General features: G+C 50.4%; 1 protein-coding gene across 2 annotated transcripts in view; it reads left to right on the plus strand.

Moving 5' to 3' along the window:
- Positions 1 to 1,295: 1,295 nt before the first annotated feature.
- Positions 1,296 to 19,104, plus strand: part of LOC141236821 (uncharacterized) — a 49,859-nt gene continuing 32,050 nt past the window's right edge. The window contains exon 1 of one of the 2 annotated variants that reach the window (XM_073668285.1): positions 1,296 to 1,535. In XM_073668285.1, coding sequence (XP_073524386.1) covers positions 1,506 to 1,535 — 30 coding nt within the window. In that variant the 5' untranslated portion in view covers positions 1,296 to 1,505. Of the gene's footprint in view, positions 1,536 to 8,039; positions 8,094 to 19,104 lie in introns of those variants that run through there. The other variant, XM_073668286.1, reaches the window with a different exon arrangement.

Consider the following 19,104-nt stretch of genomic DNA (forward strand, 5'->3'; position numbering starts at 1 on the left):
TAATAGTGATCACAAAATAATAAGTTTTCATGTATCCTTTAATAAGATAAATCCTCTTTTAAGTGGCAGGGAGGTTATATGGGGAAACATGTACTTTGGGGCTGGGGTCCCTGATCTCTTAGGACCCCAGCAACGCTCCTGCACTGGGGAAAAGCAGGGTCTGGAGGCCACTTTAATATGATCATTTTATGGATATGACGCCAAAGAAACTAATGAAGTGCTTTGCAAAGTGCCATAATTTTCACAATTCTGAAAAAAAATTGTAAGTTTAGTTCCACTATAAGTGATGTTAATTCTCTTATGAGAGCTAATCTGAGACAATTTATCAATGCGCTGTGTGAATTGTCACATTAAGCTTTGCTACATCTATACATAGTGAAGTTCAGGATCAAAATGCTGCAGGTCCCATCTCTTCTACAGAACAATCCCATGGAAATAAAGCTGATCATTTTATCAGATGGGATCATTAGAACTTACCTGGTTGGATCCTTTGTTTCTGGTGGTTTCTTTCCCATGTCGTCATTAAGGCCCTTTACAATAAGCTCCAAAAACTCATCGGACTTTCTGAATCTTTCAAGCGTTTTCTCCATCACAGAAAGGACAGAAAGGAGGCGCTTATCCTGGCAGAAGAGAATCAGAGATATATTGTTCTACATCTTCCAGATGTTTGGATTTATCTACAGACTAATGATTAATCTCGCATGAAGAATGATAATATTATAACAGATCACAATTTTTGGGTAAAATTATTCAATTTTAAAAAAATATATATAGCAATTATATTATTCTGACAAGACCAATTTTTTGTTTTTTCCTCCCCTTTTTCCCAAAAAATATAACTTTGTTTTTTTCATTAACAGACTGAGGGCTTGTGTTTTGTGGGACTAGTTGTTGTCTGGAATGACAACATTCAATTTACCACATAAAGTATTGAAAAATGGGGAAAAAAATCAAAGTAAGGTTATTATTATTTTTGTTTCTTTGGGGTTTTTTTTATGAACATTTAAAAAAATGTGGTTTGTGAGACCATTTTCATCTTGCGAAGACCTAATTTTATAAAATGATCCCATTGATGGAGTTGTCGGCTTTCTCTTGTGGAGAGATCAGTAGTTACAAGTTTCTGATTGCATTTTTGGGAGGGTAGTAGAGTGACCCAAAAAACACAACCATGGCACTTTAATGTCCTTTACAGCATTGACCCGACGTGTAATAGATTTATATATAATGAAAGATTGTACTTATGTCAATGCAGCAGAAACAAATATTGTTTTACGCTTTTTCTTTTTTATAGTTGGCCAGAAAACCACAGAACCTTAAGCAGAAAGTGACATGAATGAGAACATCTGCCCGGCTTGTACCGGATCCGGGGGTGTTACGTACAAGGCGAAGGTCCCAGAATAAGGATTTGCTTCATTTTGGTGCAGAGTTTCTAGTAGTTTCTGGTTACTACTGTTACAGGCAGATGCCGTCTGCATAATACAGCCAGCACCGCCTCAACCCCCTCCATGCATGTGGACCCCGGCACAAACACTCAGGTACATCCTTTTATGCTAAGACATTAATAATTCTACAATTATCACACACAACTTATATACAGAAACCTCCCAACCGTCCCAGATCCAATGGGACTGTCCGGCTGTCGCTGGAGGTCGGGGCTATGTCCTGACGAGCTGTGTTCTGTCAGGACAGTCAGTGTAGTACAAGAATGTCTCATGCCGAGCATGCTGCTGTGATCGCTCCTGGAGAGGGGCAGCATCCGCTCCGCACGCCTCGTACACTCCCGGCTCCGATCCGCACGCCTCGTACATGCCCGGCTCCGCTCCGCACGCCTCATACACGCCCGGCTCCGCTCCGCACGCCTCGTACACGCCCGGCTCCGCTCTGTACTCCTCGTACACACGCGGCTCCGCTCCGTACACCTCGTACACGCCCAGCTCCGCTCCGCACGCCTCGTACACGCCCAGCTCCGCTCCGCACGCCTCGTACACACGCGGCTCCGCTCCGTACACCTCGTACACGCCCAGCTCCGCTCCGCACGCCTCGTACACGCCCAGCTCCGCTCCGTACGCCTCGTACACACACGGCTCCGCTCCGTACTCCTCGTACACACGTGGCTCCGCTCCGTACTCCTCGTACACACGTGGCTCCGCTTCTTACGCCTCGTACACACGGCTCCGCTCCGTACAGACGCGGCTCCGCTCCGTACGCCTCGTACACACACGGCTCCGCTCCGTACTCCTCGTACACACGTGGCTCCGCTCCGTACTCCTCGTACACACGTGGCTCCGCTTCTTACGCCTCGTACACACGGCTCCGCTCCGTACGCCTCGTACACGCGCAGCTCCGCTCCGTACGCCTCGTACACTCGCGGCTGCGCTCCGTACGCCTCGTACACGCGCGGCTCCGCTCCGTACGCCTCGTACACGCGCGGCTCCGCTCCGTACACCTCGTACACGCGCGGATCCGCTTCGTACACCTCGTACACGCGCGGATCCGCTCCGTACACCTCGTACACGCGCTGATCCACTCCATACACATGCGGCTCCACTCCGTACGCCTCGTACACACACGGCTCCGCTCCTTATGCCTCGTACACACACTTCTCCGCTCCGTACGCCTCGTACACGCCCGGCTCCGCTCCGTACGCCTCGTACACGCCCGGCTCCGCTCCGTACGCCTCGTACACGCGCGGCTCTGCTCCGTACGCCTCGTACACGCGCGGCTCTGCTCCGTACGCCTCGTACACGCGCGGCTCCGCTCCGTACGCCTCGTACACGCGCGGCTCCGCTCCGTACGCCTCGTACACACACGGCTCCGCTCCTTACGCCTCCTACACGCCCGGGTCCGCTCCGTACGCCTCGTACACACGCAGCTCCGCTCCGTACGCCTCGTACACGCGGTTCCGCTCCGTACGCCTTGTACACGCGCGGCTCCGCACGCCTCGTACACGCGGTTCCGCTCCGTACGCCTCGTACACGCGCGGCTCCGCTCCGTTCGCCTTGTACACGCACGGCTCTGCTCCGTACACCTCGTACACGCGCGGCTCCGCTCCGTACACCTCGTACACGCGCGGCTCCGCTCCGTACACCTCGTACACACGCGGCTCCGCTCCGTACACCTCGCACACACGCGACTCCGCTCCGTACCCCTTGTACACGCACGACTCCGCTCCGTACACCTCGTACACGCGCGGCTCCGCTCCGTACACCTCGTACACACGTGGCTCCGCTCCGTACACACGTGGCTCCGCTCCGTACACCTCGTACACACGCGGCTCCGCTCCGTACACCTCGTACACACGCGGCTCTGCTCCGTACACCTCGTACACACGCGGCTCTGCTCCGTACACCTCGTACACACGCGGCTCTGCTCCGTACACCTCGTACACACGCGGCTCTGCTCCGTACACCTCGTACACACGCGGCTCTGCTCCGTACACCTCGTACACACGCGGCTCTGCTCCGTACACCTCATACACACGCGGCTCCGCTCCGTACAGACGCGGCTCCGCTCCGTACGCCTCGTACACACACGGCTCCGCTCCGTACACCTCGTACACACACGGCTCCGCTCCGTACACCTCGTACACACGCGGCTCCGCTCCGTACACCTCGTACACACGCGGCTCTGCTCTGTACACCTCGTACACACACGGCTCTGCTCCGTACACCTCGTACACACGCGGCTCTGCTCCGTATACCTCGTACACACACGGCACCGCTCCTTACGCCTCGCACACCCGCGGCTCCGCTCCGTACGCCTCGTACACGCGCGGCTCTGCTCCGTACGCCTCGTACACGCGCGGCTCCGCTCCGTACGCCTCGCACACCCGCGGCTCCGCTCCGTACGCCTCGCACACCCGCGGCTCCGCTCCGTACGCCTCGCACACCCGCGGCTCCGCTCCGTACGCCTCGTACACGCGCGGCTCCGCTCCGTACGCCTCGTACACGCGCGGCTCCGCTCCGTACGCCTCGTACACGCGCGGCTCCGCTCCGTACGCCTCGTACACGCGCGGCTCTGCTCCGTACGCCTCGTACACGTGCGGCTCTGCTCCGTACGCCTCGTACACGTGCGGCTCTGCTCCGTACTCCTCGTACACGTGCGGCTCTGCTCCGTACGCCTCGTACACGTGCGGCTCTGCTCCGTACGCCTCGTACACGCGCGGCTCTGCTCCGTACGCCTCGTACACGCGCGGCTCCGCTCCGTTCGCCTCGTACACGCGCGGCTCCGCTCCGCTCGCCTCGTACACGCGCGGCTCCGCTCCGCACGCCTCGTACACGCGCGGCTCCGCTCCGTACGCCTCGTACACGCGCGGCTCCGCTCCGTACGCCTCGTACACGCGCGGCTCCGCTCCGTACGCCTCGTACACGCGCGGCTCCGCTCCGTACGCCTCGTACACGCGCGGCTCCGCTCCGTACGCCTCGTACACGCGCGGCTCCGCTCCGTACGCCTCGCACACGCGCGGCTCCGCTCCGTACGCCTAGTACACGCGCGGCTCCGCTCCGTACGCCTCGTACACGCGCGGCTCTGCTCCGTACGCCTCGTACACGCGCGGCTCCGTACGCCTCGTACACGCGCGGCTCCGCTCCGTACGCCTCGCACACCCGCGGCTCCGCTCCGTACGCCTCGCACACCCGCGGCTCCGCTCCGTACGCCTCGCACACCCGCGGCTCCGCTCCGTACGCCTCGTACACGCGCGGCTCCGCTCCGTACGCCTCGTACACGCGCGGCTCCGCTCCGTACGCCTCGTACACGCGCGGCTCCGCTCCGTACGCCTCGTACACGCGCGGCTCCGCTCCGTACGCCTCGTACACGCGCGGCTCCGTACGCCTCGTACACGCGCGGCTCCGTACGCCTCGTACACGCGCGGCTCCGTACGCCTCGTACACGCGCGGCTCCGTACGCCTCGTACACGCGCGGCTCCGTACGCCTCGTACACGCGCGGCTCCGTACGCCTCGTACACGCGCGGCTCCGTACGCCTCGTACACGCGCGGCTCCGTACGCCTCGTACACGCGCGGCTCCGCTCCGTACGCCTCGTACACGCGCGGCTCCGCTCCGTACGCCTCGTACACGCGCGGCTCCGCTCCGTACGCCTCGTACACCCGCGGCTCCGCTCCGTAAGCCTCGTACACGCGCGGCTCCGCTCCGCACGCCTCGTACACGCGCGGCTCCGCTCCGCTCGCCTCGTACAAGCGCGGCTCCGCTCCGCTCGCCTCGTACAAGCGCGGCTCCGCTCCGCTCGCCTCGTACAAGCGCGGCTCCGCTCCGCTCGCCTCGTACAAGCGCGGCTCCGCTCCGCTCGCCTCGTACACGCGCGGCTCCGCTCCGCTCGCCTCGTACACGCGCGGCTCCGCTCCGTACGCCTCGTACAAGCGCGGCTCCGCTCCGTACGCCTCGTACACGCGCGGCTCCGCTCCGTACGCCTCGTACACGCGCGGCTCCGCTCCGTACGCCTCGTACACGCGCGGCTCCGCTCCGTACGCCTCGTACACGCGCGGCTCCGCTCCGTACGCCTCGTACACGCGCGGCTCCGCTCCGTACGCCTCGTACACGCGCGGCTCCGCTCCGTACGCCTCGTACACGCGCGGCTCCGCTCCGTACGCCTCGTACACGCGCGGCTCCGCTCCGTACGCCTCGTACACGCGCGGCTCCGCTCCGTACGCCTCGTACACGCGCGGCTCCGCTCCGTACGCCTCGTACACGCGCGGCTCCGCTCCGCACGCCTCGTACAAGCGCGGCTCCGCTCCGCTCGCCTCGTACAAGCGCGGCTCCGATCCGCTCGCCTCGTACAAGCGCGGCTCCGCTCCGCTCGCCTCGTACACGCGCGGCTCCGCTCGCCTCGTACACGCGCGGCTCCGCTCCGCTCGCCTCGTACACGCGCGGCTCCGCTCCGCACGCCTCGTACAAGCGCGGCTCCGCTCCGCACGCCTCGTACAAGCGCGGCTCCGCTCCGTACGCCTCGTACACGCGCGGCTCCGCTCCGTACGCCTCGTACACGCGCGGCTCCGCTCCGTACGCCTCGTACACGCGCGGCTCCGCTCCGTACGCCTCGTACACGCGCGGCTCCGCTCCGTACGCCTCGTACACGCGCGGCTCCGCTCCGTACGCCTCGTACACGCGCGGCTCCGCTCCGTACGCCTCGTACACGCGCGGCTCCGCTCCGTACGCCTCGTACACGCGCGGCTCCGCTCCGTACGCCTCGTACACGCGCGGCTCCGCTCCGTACATCTCGTACGGAGCGGCTCCGCTCCGTACACCTCGTACACGCGAGGATCCGCTCCGTACAGGCGCGGATCCGCTCCGTACACACGCGGCTCCGCTCCGTACGCCTCGTACACACACGGCTCCGCTCCTTACGCCTCCTACACGCCCGGCTCCGCTCCGTACGCCTCGTACACACGCGGCTCCGCTCCGTACGCCTCGTACACACGCGGCTCCGCTCCGTACGCCTCGTACACACGCGGCTCCGCTCCGTGCGCCTCGTACACACGCGGCTCCGCTCCGTACGCCTCGTACACACGCGGCTCCGCTCCGTACGCCTCGTACACACGCGGCTCCGCTCCGTACGCCTCGTACACACGCGGCTCCGCTCCGTACGCCTCGTACACACGCGGCTCCGCTCCGTACGCCTCGTACACACGCGGCTCCGCTCCGTACGCCTCGTACACACGCGGCTCCGCTCCGTACGCCTCGTACACACGCGGCTCCGCTCCGTACACCTCGTACACACGCGGCTCCGCTCCGTACACCTCGTACACACGCGGCTCCGCTCCGTACACCTCGTACACACGCGGCTCCGCTCCGTACACCTCGTACACACGCGGCTCCGCTCCGTACACCTCGTACACACGCGGCTCCGCTCCGTACACCTCGTACACACGCGGCTCCGCTCCGTACACCTCGTACACACGCGGCTCCGCTCCGTACACCTCGTACACACGCGGCTCCGCTCCGTACACCTCGTACACACGCGGCTCCGCTCCGTACACCTCGTACACACGCGGCTCCGCTCCGTATACCTCGTACACGCGAGGATCCGCTCCGTACAGGCGCGGATCCGCTCCGTACACAAGCGGCTCCGCTCCGTACGCCTCGTACACACACGGCTCCGCTCCGTACGCCTCCTACACGCCCGGCTCCGCTCCGTACGCCTCGTACACACGCGGCTCCGCTCCGTACGCCTCGTACACACGCGGCTCCGCTCCGTACGCCTCGTACACACGCGGCTCCGCTCCGTACGCCTCGTACACACGCGGCTCCGCTCCGTACACCTCGTACACACGCGGCTCCGCTCCGTACACCTCGTACACACGCGGCTCCGCTCCGTACACCTCGTACACACGCGGCTCCGCTCCGTACACCTCGTACACACGCGGCTCCGCTCCGTACACCTCGTACACACGCGGCTCCGCTCCGTACACCTCGTACACACGCGGCTCCGCTCCGTACACCTCGTACACACGCGGCTCCGCTCCGTACACCTCGTACACACGCGGCTCCGCTCCGTACACCTCGTACACACGCGGCTCCGCTCCGTACACCTCGTACACACGCGGCTCCGCTCCGTACACCTCGTACACACGCGGCTCCGCTCCGTACACCTCGTACACACGCGGCTCCGCTCCGTACACCTCGTACACACGCGGCTCCGCTCCGTACACCTCGTACACACGCGGCTCCGCTCCGTACACCTCGTACACACGCGGCTCCGCTCCGTACCCCTCGTACACACGCGGCTCCGCTCCGTACCCCTCGTACACACGCGGCTCCGCTCCGTACACCTCGTACACACGCGGCTCCGCTCCGTACACCTCGTACACGCTCGGCTCTGCTCCGTACACCTCGTACACGCGCGGCTCTGCTCCGTACACCTCGTACACACGCGGCTCTGCTACATCCACACTGTAAACCCTTCCTGACCCCACACATAAACTTCAGCTCATCCAGCACCATGACAACCAGCACAGCAGAGTCCTGCATCCACTGAGGCCCCTGATCATGTGACCCGTGACTCCTCCCCTCCTGTGACCTCATCACAGGTCCTGTGCGCACAGAGCAGCCATATATGTGGTGGCGGCTCTGCAGGTGGAGGTATGTGGAGACCCCATTACTGGGCGCAGGGGGCATTAACCCCTTCAGCACGAAGACCCTTTTTGGGTCTTGTGTTGCCCCTTTATAAGAATCATAAGGTTTTTGTTCTGTTTCCTGTAATAGATACATACGACCCAACTATGGAGACAGGAAGGAAGGAAACGTATTGTTCTCATAGTACAGGACCCCTTTACTGCCCCACAGTGTAATGCCCCCATTATGCCCCTTATGCAGGATGTATGATGCCCCCACACAGTGTAATGCCCCCATTATGCCCCTTATGCAGTATGATGCCCCCCACAGTGTAATGCCCCCATTATGCCCCTTATGCAGTATGTATGATGCACCACACAGTGTATGCCCCCATTATGCCCCTTATGCAGTATGTATGATGCCCCCACACAGTGTAATGCCTCCATTATGCCCCTTATGCTGGATGTATGATGCCCCCACACAGTGTAAAGCCCCCATTATGCCCCTTATGCATTATGATGCCCCCCACAGTGTAATGCCCCCATTATGCCCCTTATGCAGTATGTATGATGCCCCACACAGTGTAATGCCCCCATTATGTCCCTTATGCAGGATGTATGATGCCCCCACACAGTGTATTGCCCCCATTATGCCCCGTATGTAGGATTTATGATGCCCCCACAGTGTAATGCCCCCATTATGCCCCTTATGCAGTATGTATGATGCCCCACACAGTGTAATGCCCCCATTATGTCCCTTATGCAGGATGTATGATGCCCCCACACAGTGTAATGCTGCCATTATGCCCCTTATGCAGGATGTATGATGCCCTCATTATGCCCCTTATGCAGGATTTATGATGCCCCCCAGTGTAATGCCCCCATTATGCCCCTTATGCAGCATGTGTGATGCCCCACACAGTGTAATGCCCCCATTATGCCCCTTATACAGTATGTATGATGCCCCAACACAGTGTAATGCCCCCATTGGGTTCATGGATAACTGGGCCGACTTCTCAGTTGGCTACAGGTTCTACGCTAGGGACGGGCTGCACCTCAATGGGGAAGGTGCAGCTGTGCTGGGGGAGACAATGGCTAGATGGTTGGAGGAGTGTTTAAATTAGGGATTGGGGGGGGGATTCATTTTATTGGTGGGGAAGATAGTGCAGATAGTGACCTGGGCACAAATAAAGAATTTGGGGGTGGGGTTAGGACAGTCAGTATAGTAAGAAGGAATAGAGGTACAGAGAGATACATAAAATGCATGTACACTAATGCCAGAAGCCTCACCAACAAAATGGAGGAATTAGAATTAATTTTGTTGGAAAATAATTATGACATGATGGGGATATCTGAGACATGGCTGGACGAGAGCCATGACTGGGCAGTTAATTTACAGGGCTATAGTCTGTTCAGAAATGACCATACAAACAAGCGAGGGGGGGGGGAGGTGTTTGTATGTAAAATCATCCTTAAAACCCTTCTTGCGGGAGGATATATGTGAATCTAATGGAAATGTAGAGTCCCTGTGGGTGGAGATAAGGGGAAGGGGAAAAATTAATAAATTGCTGATAGGGGTTTGTTATAAGTCTCCAAAATTAATGGAAGCAGCGGAGAATATCCTCATAAAGCAAATAGATGAAGCAGCGACTTAAGGAGAAGTCATTTTTATGGGGGACTTCAACTACCCTGAAATACATTGGGGGACAGAAACCTGTAGTTCAAGCAAAGATAATATGTTTTTGACAACCATGAGAGATAATTACTTTTCACAACTGGTTCAGGACCCAACTAGAAGGAGGGCACTGCTAGACCTAATATTAACCAACAGGCCAGACCGCATATCAAATATACGAGTTGGGGGTCACTTGGGTAATAGTGATCACAAAATAATAAGTTTTCATGTATCCTTTAATAAGATGTGTAGTAGAGGGGTTACAAGGACACTAAACTTCGGGAAGGCAAATTTCCAATGGTTGAGAGATGATCTTAGTGCAATAAACTGGGATGATATCCTGAGACATAAAACCACACAAAGCAAATGGGAGACATTTATTAGCATCCTGAATAGGACCTGTGCACAATATATACCCTATGGGAATAAACATGCTAGAAATAGGAGGAAACCACTATGGCTAAATAGAGCTGTAAGGGGCGCAATAAGTGACAAAAAGAAAGCATTTAGAGAACTAAAGCGAGTAGGTAGTGATGAGGCAGTAAATACAGAAAATTAAATAAATTCTGTAAAAACCAAATCAAGGCAACAAAGATTGAGACAGAAAGGCTCATTGCCAGAGAAAGTAAAAATAATCCCAAAATATTCTTTAACTACATAAATAGTAAAAAAACTAAAAAATGATAGTGTTGGCCCCCTTAAAAATAGTCTGGGTGAAATGGTGGATGAGGATGAGGAAAAAGCCAATATGCTAAATTATTTTTTTTCAACCGTATTTACACAAGAAAATCGCATGACAGAAAACATGATCAGTATTGACAAAAATTCTCCATTAAATGTCACTTGGATAACCCAGCAGGAAGTACGGCGGCGTCTAAAAATCACTAAAGTTGACAAATCCCCGGGCCCGCATGGGATACACCCGCGAGTACTGCAGGAATTAAGTAATGTCATAGATAGACCATTATTTTTAATCTTTAAAGATTCCATAATAGCAGGGTCTGTACCACAGGACTCGTATAATGATATGAAAAATGAATTCTTTAATGAAATGTTCATTGTTCTTAAAGGTAATTTTTTCACAAATAGCAATCCATACAATGTGTAGATAATTTTTTGATATATAGCGCTCTTACTGCATGAGGTCTGGGTGACCGTTACCCTGGGCGTTCTCTGCATAACACAATACACCAGCAATTCGTGTCTGATGAAGGTCGTAGTTTGACGACCGAAACGTTACACATTGTATGGATTGCTATTTGTGAAAAAATTATCTACACATTGTATGGATTGCTATTTGTGAAAAAATTACCTTTAAGAACAATGAACATTTCATTAAAGAATTCATTTTTCATATCATTATACGAGTGCCGGATTATAAATTTTTATATTTAGTCAGGAGTGGTATCCTTTCCGAGCACCATTTTTTCCGGAGTGACGTGTATCTGAATTTGTACCACAGGACTGGCGTATAGCAAATGTGGTGCCAATATTCAAAAAGGGGACAAAAACTGAACTTGGAAATTATAGGCCAGTAAGCTTAACCTCTACTGTGGGTAAAATCCTGGAGGGTTTCCTAAGAGATGCTATACTAGAGTATCTGAAGAAGAATAACCTTATGACCCAATATCAACATGGGTTTACGAGGGACCGTTCCTGTCAAACTAATCTGATCGGCTTTTATGAGGAGGCAAGTTCTGGACTGGACCAAGGAAATGCAGTGGATGTTGTGTATATGGACTTTTCAAAAGCTTTTGATATGGTTCCACACCAAAAGTTGATACATATATTTTCCCCTATCCCCATTGTTCTCATTTTATGTATGTGTCTTAAGAACTGGCTCAGTGATAGGAAACAAAGGGTGGTTATTAATGGAAGACACTCAGACTAGGTCTCAGTTAACAGTGGGGTACCACAGGGGTCAGTATTGGGCCCGCTTCTTTTTAACATATTTATTAATGACCTTGTAGGGGGCATACAGAGTAATATTTCAATATTTGCAGATGACACTATACTCTGCAGGGTAATCAATACAGAGGAGGACAATTTTATATTACAGGAGGATCTATGTAAACTTGAAGCTTGGGCTGATAAATGGCAAATGAGCTTTAATTTGGATAAATGTAAGGTAATGCACTTGGGCAGAGGAAATAAAATGTATAATTATATGCTTAATTGTAAAACACTGGGTGTATTGGTGGACGACAAGCTCACGTTTGGTGGCCAGTGTCAGGCAGCTGCTGCAAAGGCAAATAAAATAATGGGATGCATTAAAAGAGGCATAGATGCTCATGAGGAGAACATAATTTTACCTCTATACAAGTCACTAGTGCATCCACACTTAGAATACTTTGTACAGTTCTGGTCTCTGGTGTATAAGAAAGACATAGCTGAACTAGAGCGTGTGCAGAGAAGAGCGACCAAGGTTATTAGAGGACTGGGGGGTCTGCAATACCAAGACAGGTTATTACACTTGGGGTTATTTAGTTTGGAAAAACGAAGGCTTAGGGGTGATCTTATTACTATGTTCCAGTATATGAGGGGACAATACAAAGAACTTTCTACTGATCTGTTTACTCTGAGGCCTGAGACAGAGACAAGGGGGCATCTTCTACGTCTGGAGGAAAGAAGGTTTAATCATAATCACAGACTCGGATTCTTTACTGTAAGAGCAGTGAGACTATGGAGCTCTCTGCCGCATGATGTTGTAATGAGTGATTCACTACTAAAATTTAAGAAGGGCATGGATCCCTTTCTTGAAAAGTATAATATTACAGGTTGCACTAACAGCCTGTAGTACTGTAGTATGGCTGAAGGGGATTGGCTATTGATAAACTCAAAACAATATAAAATACTAAGCAAAATAAACGGGATCAGAGATTCTTTTGAATCCTCCCATACAGAGCACTGTTGTCTCCGTCTGGTTCCCTGTTGATTTGCGCAATCAACATAATAATTTGACACTCACTTGGTCAACCGTGATGGGCCATTGCCCTCCCTCAACAATATATACTAGATTCCTTGATAGGGCGTTGATCCAGCGAACTAGTCTGATTGTCGTATGGAGTCAGGAAGAAATTTTTTTTAATGTCGAGCTTAGTGTTTGCCACATGTTTTTTTTTTTTGCCTTCCTCTGGATAAACATGTTAGGCTATGGGTTGAACTAGATGGACTTAGTCTTATGCTTCTACTAGGGGTTCAGTCTCTCTACCCTTATCCATATGTATGTCACTTGACAAATGGTAAGGTTTTTAATATTAGTTAGGACTGTCCCTTAAGGGTTGCCTTAAAATGGCGGGATAGCTTTTACATTATTTTGATCAAAATTATGTTAACTAAATACCCTTTATTATTTATTATTTTTTTGCACTGTGCGATTTATCCATTTACTTTCAGTTATTTGGGTATTTTGCTTGTTTTTGGTTTTTCTCTGTCTAGTGGCCTTATGTGAACATGCATTTACATTTTGCATGCACATCAATTTACATTTCAGTTCAGACTCGCAGGTTTTTTTTCTGGATCAACATGTTAGGCTATGGGTTGAACTAGATGGACCTAGTCTTCCTTCAACCTTAAACAAAAAAAACAAAAAAACTATGTTACAGAAAACGGTGCAAAAATAAAAATAAGAACTATTCTTGTACTGCTGTCTGTTTGTTCATTCTACCTTACAAAAATCGGAATAATGTTCAACTCACATTTATCCTGCGCTCTCCACTGAGACCTTACGTCGGGATGTCCATGTAAATTACCCAAAACTGAGATTCAGACAAAACCCCGGACGGAACCACTCACTTATGAGGCCGATGAAGTCACTTTGGACTCGTCTCTGTACCAGTGGTCTTCCATTATTTTAAGCTTCTTTTTAGCGCACAAGTGTGGGCGACCACAGATCTGTGCACACCTAAAAAGATGGATACCACCGGAGCTGATGCCAAACAGAGCGCAAAGTGTCTCCATCTGCCTCTTTATGGTGGGTGGGTCTATTAAGGGTTTCGTTTGAATCGCATTTTTGTGGAATTTACACGGAAACCCCGCGGTAAGTGCTCAGAGTTGAGCACAAGTTTGTGATTACAGCCTTATTCTGGAAGCTATCAAAAAATCTATTATGTGTCCCAAAATGTTACCAATAAAAAACCCTAATTTATCCCGCACAAATCCAGCCCCACTGAGGTCCATTATCTGTCACTGGAACTAATAGGGGGTTCCCACGTTACTGGTAGAACAAACTCTGAAAAGCGACATGGCTCCCTTCCCCCTCGATTAAAATCCATTGGATTCTGCTCTCCCAAATCCAAATGCCCCTCCTTCTGAGCCACACTGTGCCTAAACCACAATAAGCGGCCACATGTTTGACATTGTCATAGTGGGGGGAGAGCACTTAACAGTTTATGGGTGCGTATCGCCAGAAGCACAAGCTGGGCACAATGTATGAGGGCGCTACAATATATGGAGGCACTACACTGTATGGGGGCACAATGTGTGGGCATTAAACTGGAAGATTTGCAATTCTCCAAAAAAAGCCTGACTTGGATTTTACAAAATAGTCACTGCAGCCGTAGATGAATTCATTGAGAGGTGCAGTTTCTACATTGAGGTTACTTTTGGGGTTTTTCTGCTGTTCTGACACCTTCAGGTCTCTGCAAATGTCGCCTGTAAACTATTCTACCAAAATCTGTGCTGCAAAAGCCAAATGGCACTCCTGCCTTCTCAGCCCTGACGTGTGGCCTTAAAGTATTTCTGATGACATATGGGGCATCACTGTGTTCGGACGAAATTGTGCAATAAATTATGGGGTCCAGTTTCACCTATTAACCCTTGTGTACCTGAAAATTTGAAGCAAATACAATAATAATATTTTTACCACTAAAATATAATTTCCATGTTTCAGTGTTGTATCATTGCGTTCGGAATAAATTATGTAGCAAATTATGGGATCCATTTTCACCTATTATCCATCGTGAAAATTACAGATTTGGGGCTAAAACAATATTTTCGTGAAAAAAATGACAATTTTCCATATGACGACCTAATGTTATCAAATTATGTGTAGTACCTGTGTGTTCAAAATGCTCACTATACCCATGGATAAAATCCTTGAGGGGTGTAGTTTCCAAAATGGGGCCACTTGTTGGGCTTTTCCACTGTTTAGGCACATCAGGGGCTCTCCAAACGCGAAATGACACCCGCAGACAATTCCATCAAAGTCTGCATTCCAAAACGTCACTCCTTCCTTTCTGAGCCCTGCCGTGCGCCCAAACAATAGTTTTCCTCTATATAGGGGTATCAGCATACTTGAGAGATTGAACAACAAATTTTGGGATTCAATTTCTTCTGTTACCCTTGTGAAAACAAAGACATTTGGGGCTACAATTATATTTTTGTTGAAAAAGTTTAATTTTTTTATCTTCACTTCTCTATGCTCTAAACTTCTGTGAAGCACCTTGGGGGTTCAATGTGATCACCACATATCTAGATACATTCCATGAGGGGTGTACTTTCCAAAATGGGGGGACTTATGGGGGGTTTCCACTATTTAGGCACATCAAGGGCTCTCCAAACGCAACATGGTGTCCGGTCTTATTTCCAGCCATTTTTGCTTTCAAAAAGTCAAACTATGCTCCTTCCCCTCCGAACCCTGCCGTGCACCTAAACAGTGGTTTTCCTCCACATATGGGATATCGGCATGCTCAGCAGAAATTGCACAACACATTTTGTGGTCCATTTTCTATTATTATTTTGTGAAAATAAAAAAAAATTGGGTCTGAAGTAAAATTTATGTGAAAAAAGTTAAATGTTTATTTTTTACTTCCACGTTGCTTCAGTTCCTGTGAAGCATGTGACATAACTCTGATTTAGGGGCATAAGAATTCAAAGTTTGAAAATTGCAAAATTTTCTTCAAATTTCCAATTTTTTTTTACAAATAAACGTAAGTCATATCGAATAAATTTTACCACTATCATGAAGTACAATATGTCGCTAAAAACAATCTTTGAATTAGTAGGATCAGTTGAAGCGTTCCGGAGATAATGCCTCATAAAGTGACACTGGTCATAATTGTAAAATTTGGCTTGGTCAATAAGGTCAAAATTGGCTCCGTCACTAAGGAGTTAAACAACTCTCTTTAGTGCGATCATACAACATACAAGCCTCTGCTTTCTCAGATGATGCACTGTTCTACTGTAGTGCTGTGTACTATCACTGCTTGTCATGTAACACTACCGGCCCCATACACAAGAGATAAGTGTTGGCTGAATGGTCATTTGGCAGACGGCTATCTCTCCTGACTCTCCCATACACACAAATATTCCAGCTTTCCTGTGATCTGTATCAGAGTCGCCTCCAGACTCCTCTAGTGGAGGATTTTTTACAGGAAGAACAAACGGATTAGCCTCTGAAATTCAGGATGCCAAATCCTTCTCTGCCCTGACATCAGCTGTCAGGAGGCCCCCAAATACATTATATAGTCAACCAAACCCCGAAATCAGTGCTTTCATGCAACTTCAGTCTAATGTGCTTATATTTGACCACATACAGTACAGACCAAAAGTTTGGACACACCTTCTCATTTAAAGATTTTTCTGTATTTTCATGACTATGAAAATTGTACATTCACACTGAAGGCATCAAAATTATGAATTAACACGTGGAATTGTATACTTAACAAAAAAGTGTGAAACAACTGAAAATATGTCTTATATTCTAGGTTCTTCAAAGTAGCCACCTTTTGCTTTGATGACTGCTTTGCATACTCTTGGCATTCTCTTGATGAGCTTCAAGAGGTAGTTGCCAGAAATGGTTTTCACTACACAGGTGTGCCCTGTCAGGTTTAATAAGTGGGATTTCTTGCCTTTATAAATGGGGTTGGAACCATCAGCTGTGTTGTGCAGAAGTCTGGTGGATACACAGCTGATAGTCCTACTGAATAGACTGTAAGAATTTGTATTATGGCATTAAAAAAGCAGCTAAGTAAAGAAAAACGAGTGGCCATCATTACTTTAAGAAATGAAGGTCAGTCCGTGCGAAAAATTGGGCAAACTTTGAAAGTGTCCCCAAGTGCAGTTGCAAAAACCATCAAGCGCTACAAAGAAACTGTCTCACATGAGGACCGCCCCAGGAAAGGAAGACCAAGAGTCACCTCTGCTTCTGAGGATAAGTTTATCCGAGTCACCATCCTCAGAAATCGCAGGTTAACAGCAGCTCTGATTAGAGACCAGGTCAATGCCACACAGAGTTCTAGCAGCAGACACATCTCTTCAACAACTGTTAAGAGGAGACTTTGTGCAGCAGGCCTTCATGGTAAAATAGCTGCTAGGAAACCACTGCTAAGGACAGGCAACAAGCAGAAAAGACTTGTTTGGGCTAAAGAACACAAGGAATGGCCATTAGACCAGTGGAAATCTGTTCTTTGGTCTGATGAGTCCAACTTTGAGATCTTTGGTTCCAACCACCGTGTCTTTGTGTGACTCAGAAAAGGTGAACGGATGGACTCTACATGCCTGGTTCCCACCGTGAAGCATGGAGGAGGAGGTGTGATGGTGTGGGGGTCCTTTGCTGGTGACACTGTTGAGGATTTATTCAAAATTGAAGGCATACTGAACCAGCATGACTACCACAGCATCTTGCAGCGGCATGCTATTCCATCCAGTTTGCGTTTAGTTGGATCATCATTTATTTTTCAACAAGACAATGACCCCAAACACACCTCCAGGCTGTGTAAGGGCTATTTGACCAAGAAGGAGAGTGATGGGGTGCTACGCCAGATGACCTGGCCTCCACAGTCACCAGACCTGAACCCAATTGAGATGGTTTGGGGTGAGCTGGACCGCAGAGTGAAGGTAAAAGGGCCAACAAGTGCTAAGCATCTCTGGGAACTCCTTCAAGATTGTTGGAAGACCATTTCCGGTGACTACCTCTTGAAGCTCATCAAGAGAATGCCAAGAGTGTGCGAAGCAGTCATTAAAGCAAAAGGTGGCTACTTTGAAGACCCTAGAATATGACATATTTTCAGTTGTTTCAAACTTTTTTGTTAAGTATATAATTCCACATGTGTTAATTCATTCAGTTTTGATGCCTTCAGTGTGAATGTACAATTTTCATAGTCAAGAAAATACAGAAAAATCTTTAAATGAGGTGTGTCCAAACTTTTGGTCTTTACTGTATATTAATTGGGTACTGCCAAATTACATAGACATCCAAAAAGACAGAGCGTATATAAACCCAATAGAGTAAAACGTAAATGTTTATGAATCAAACTTTACAAAGACAAAAATATATTAAAATTCAAGAGTAGGGGATACAAAACAGAGTGACACCTCACCCAGTATAAATTAGAAATGGTACCCCTGAGTATGTCACAATTACAAAAATTCATGTGATATAAAAAGAGATTAGTTACTTACCGGTAACGGGATTTCTCGGAGACCATGACAGCACCACGAGAGTGGGAATCTGCCCACCAAGGACAGGAAACCTACAGGCTTAAAAGGGGGCGGCCCTCCCTCTCGCCTCAGTTTGGATTACAGAGCATTGAGAGGACCGCCCGGTTAGTAGACATAGCAATATAATCATGAAACAAACAGTATATACATTTTCTTACAACACCAATGTGTGAGAATAAAGAATGAAAACAGATAAGAAGTGCTCCCAAAAAGGGGTGAAGGGAGGGAATATAAGGGTGCTGTCATGGTCTCCCGAGAAATCCCGTTACCGGTAAGTAACTAATCTCTTTATCGGTCGACCATGACAGCACCACGAGAGAATTGCAGAGATGAAGATTCTAGGTAGGGACCACTGCTTGGAGCACCCTTCTCCCAAATGTGAGGTCAGACAAAGCACCCAGATCTAGTCTATATTGCTTATAGAAGGTAGATGGAGAAGACCAGGTAGCAGCCTTACATATGTCCTCCATCGAGACGCCAGACCTCTCTGCCCATGAGGTTGCCACCGCCCGGGTAGAGTGAGCTTTCAGGCCACGCGGTGCTTCCTCTCCGCTGGATACATAGGCTAGTGTAATGGCCTCCCTAGTCCATCTAGCTATGGTGGATCTAGAGACCTTAAGCCCCTTCCTAACCCCCTGATAGGAGATAAACAGGGAACTATCTCTCCTAAAGGGCTGAGTGACAGAAATGTACCTAACCACACACCTTCTCACATCTAAAGCATGGAAATCTGCTTCTCTCTGATTACTAGGGTTCGGGCAAAAAGAGGGTAATATTACTTCCTGAAGTCTATGAAACCGGGAAGCTACCTTAGGCAAGTATGCTGGATCTGCTCTAAGAATTATTCTGTCGTCCAGGACCTGGGTGAAGGGAGGGCCAGAGGACAGAGCCTGAATATCACCAATCCTCCTAGCAGATGTTA

This window comes from Phyllobates terribilis, unplaced genomic scaffold (assembly GCF_046119375.1).
Source record: "Phyllobates terribilis strain yellow unplaced genomic scaffold, ASM4611937v1 Scaffold_715__1_contigs__length_759695, whole genome shotgun sequence".
Lineage (NCBI taxonomy): Eukaryota > Metazoa > Chordata > Amphibia > Anura > Dendrobatidae > Phyllobates > Phyllobates terribilis.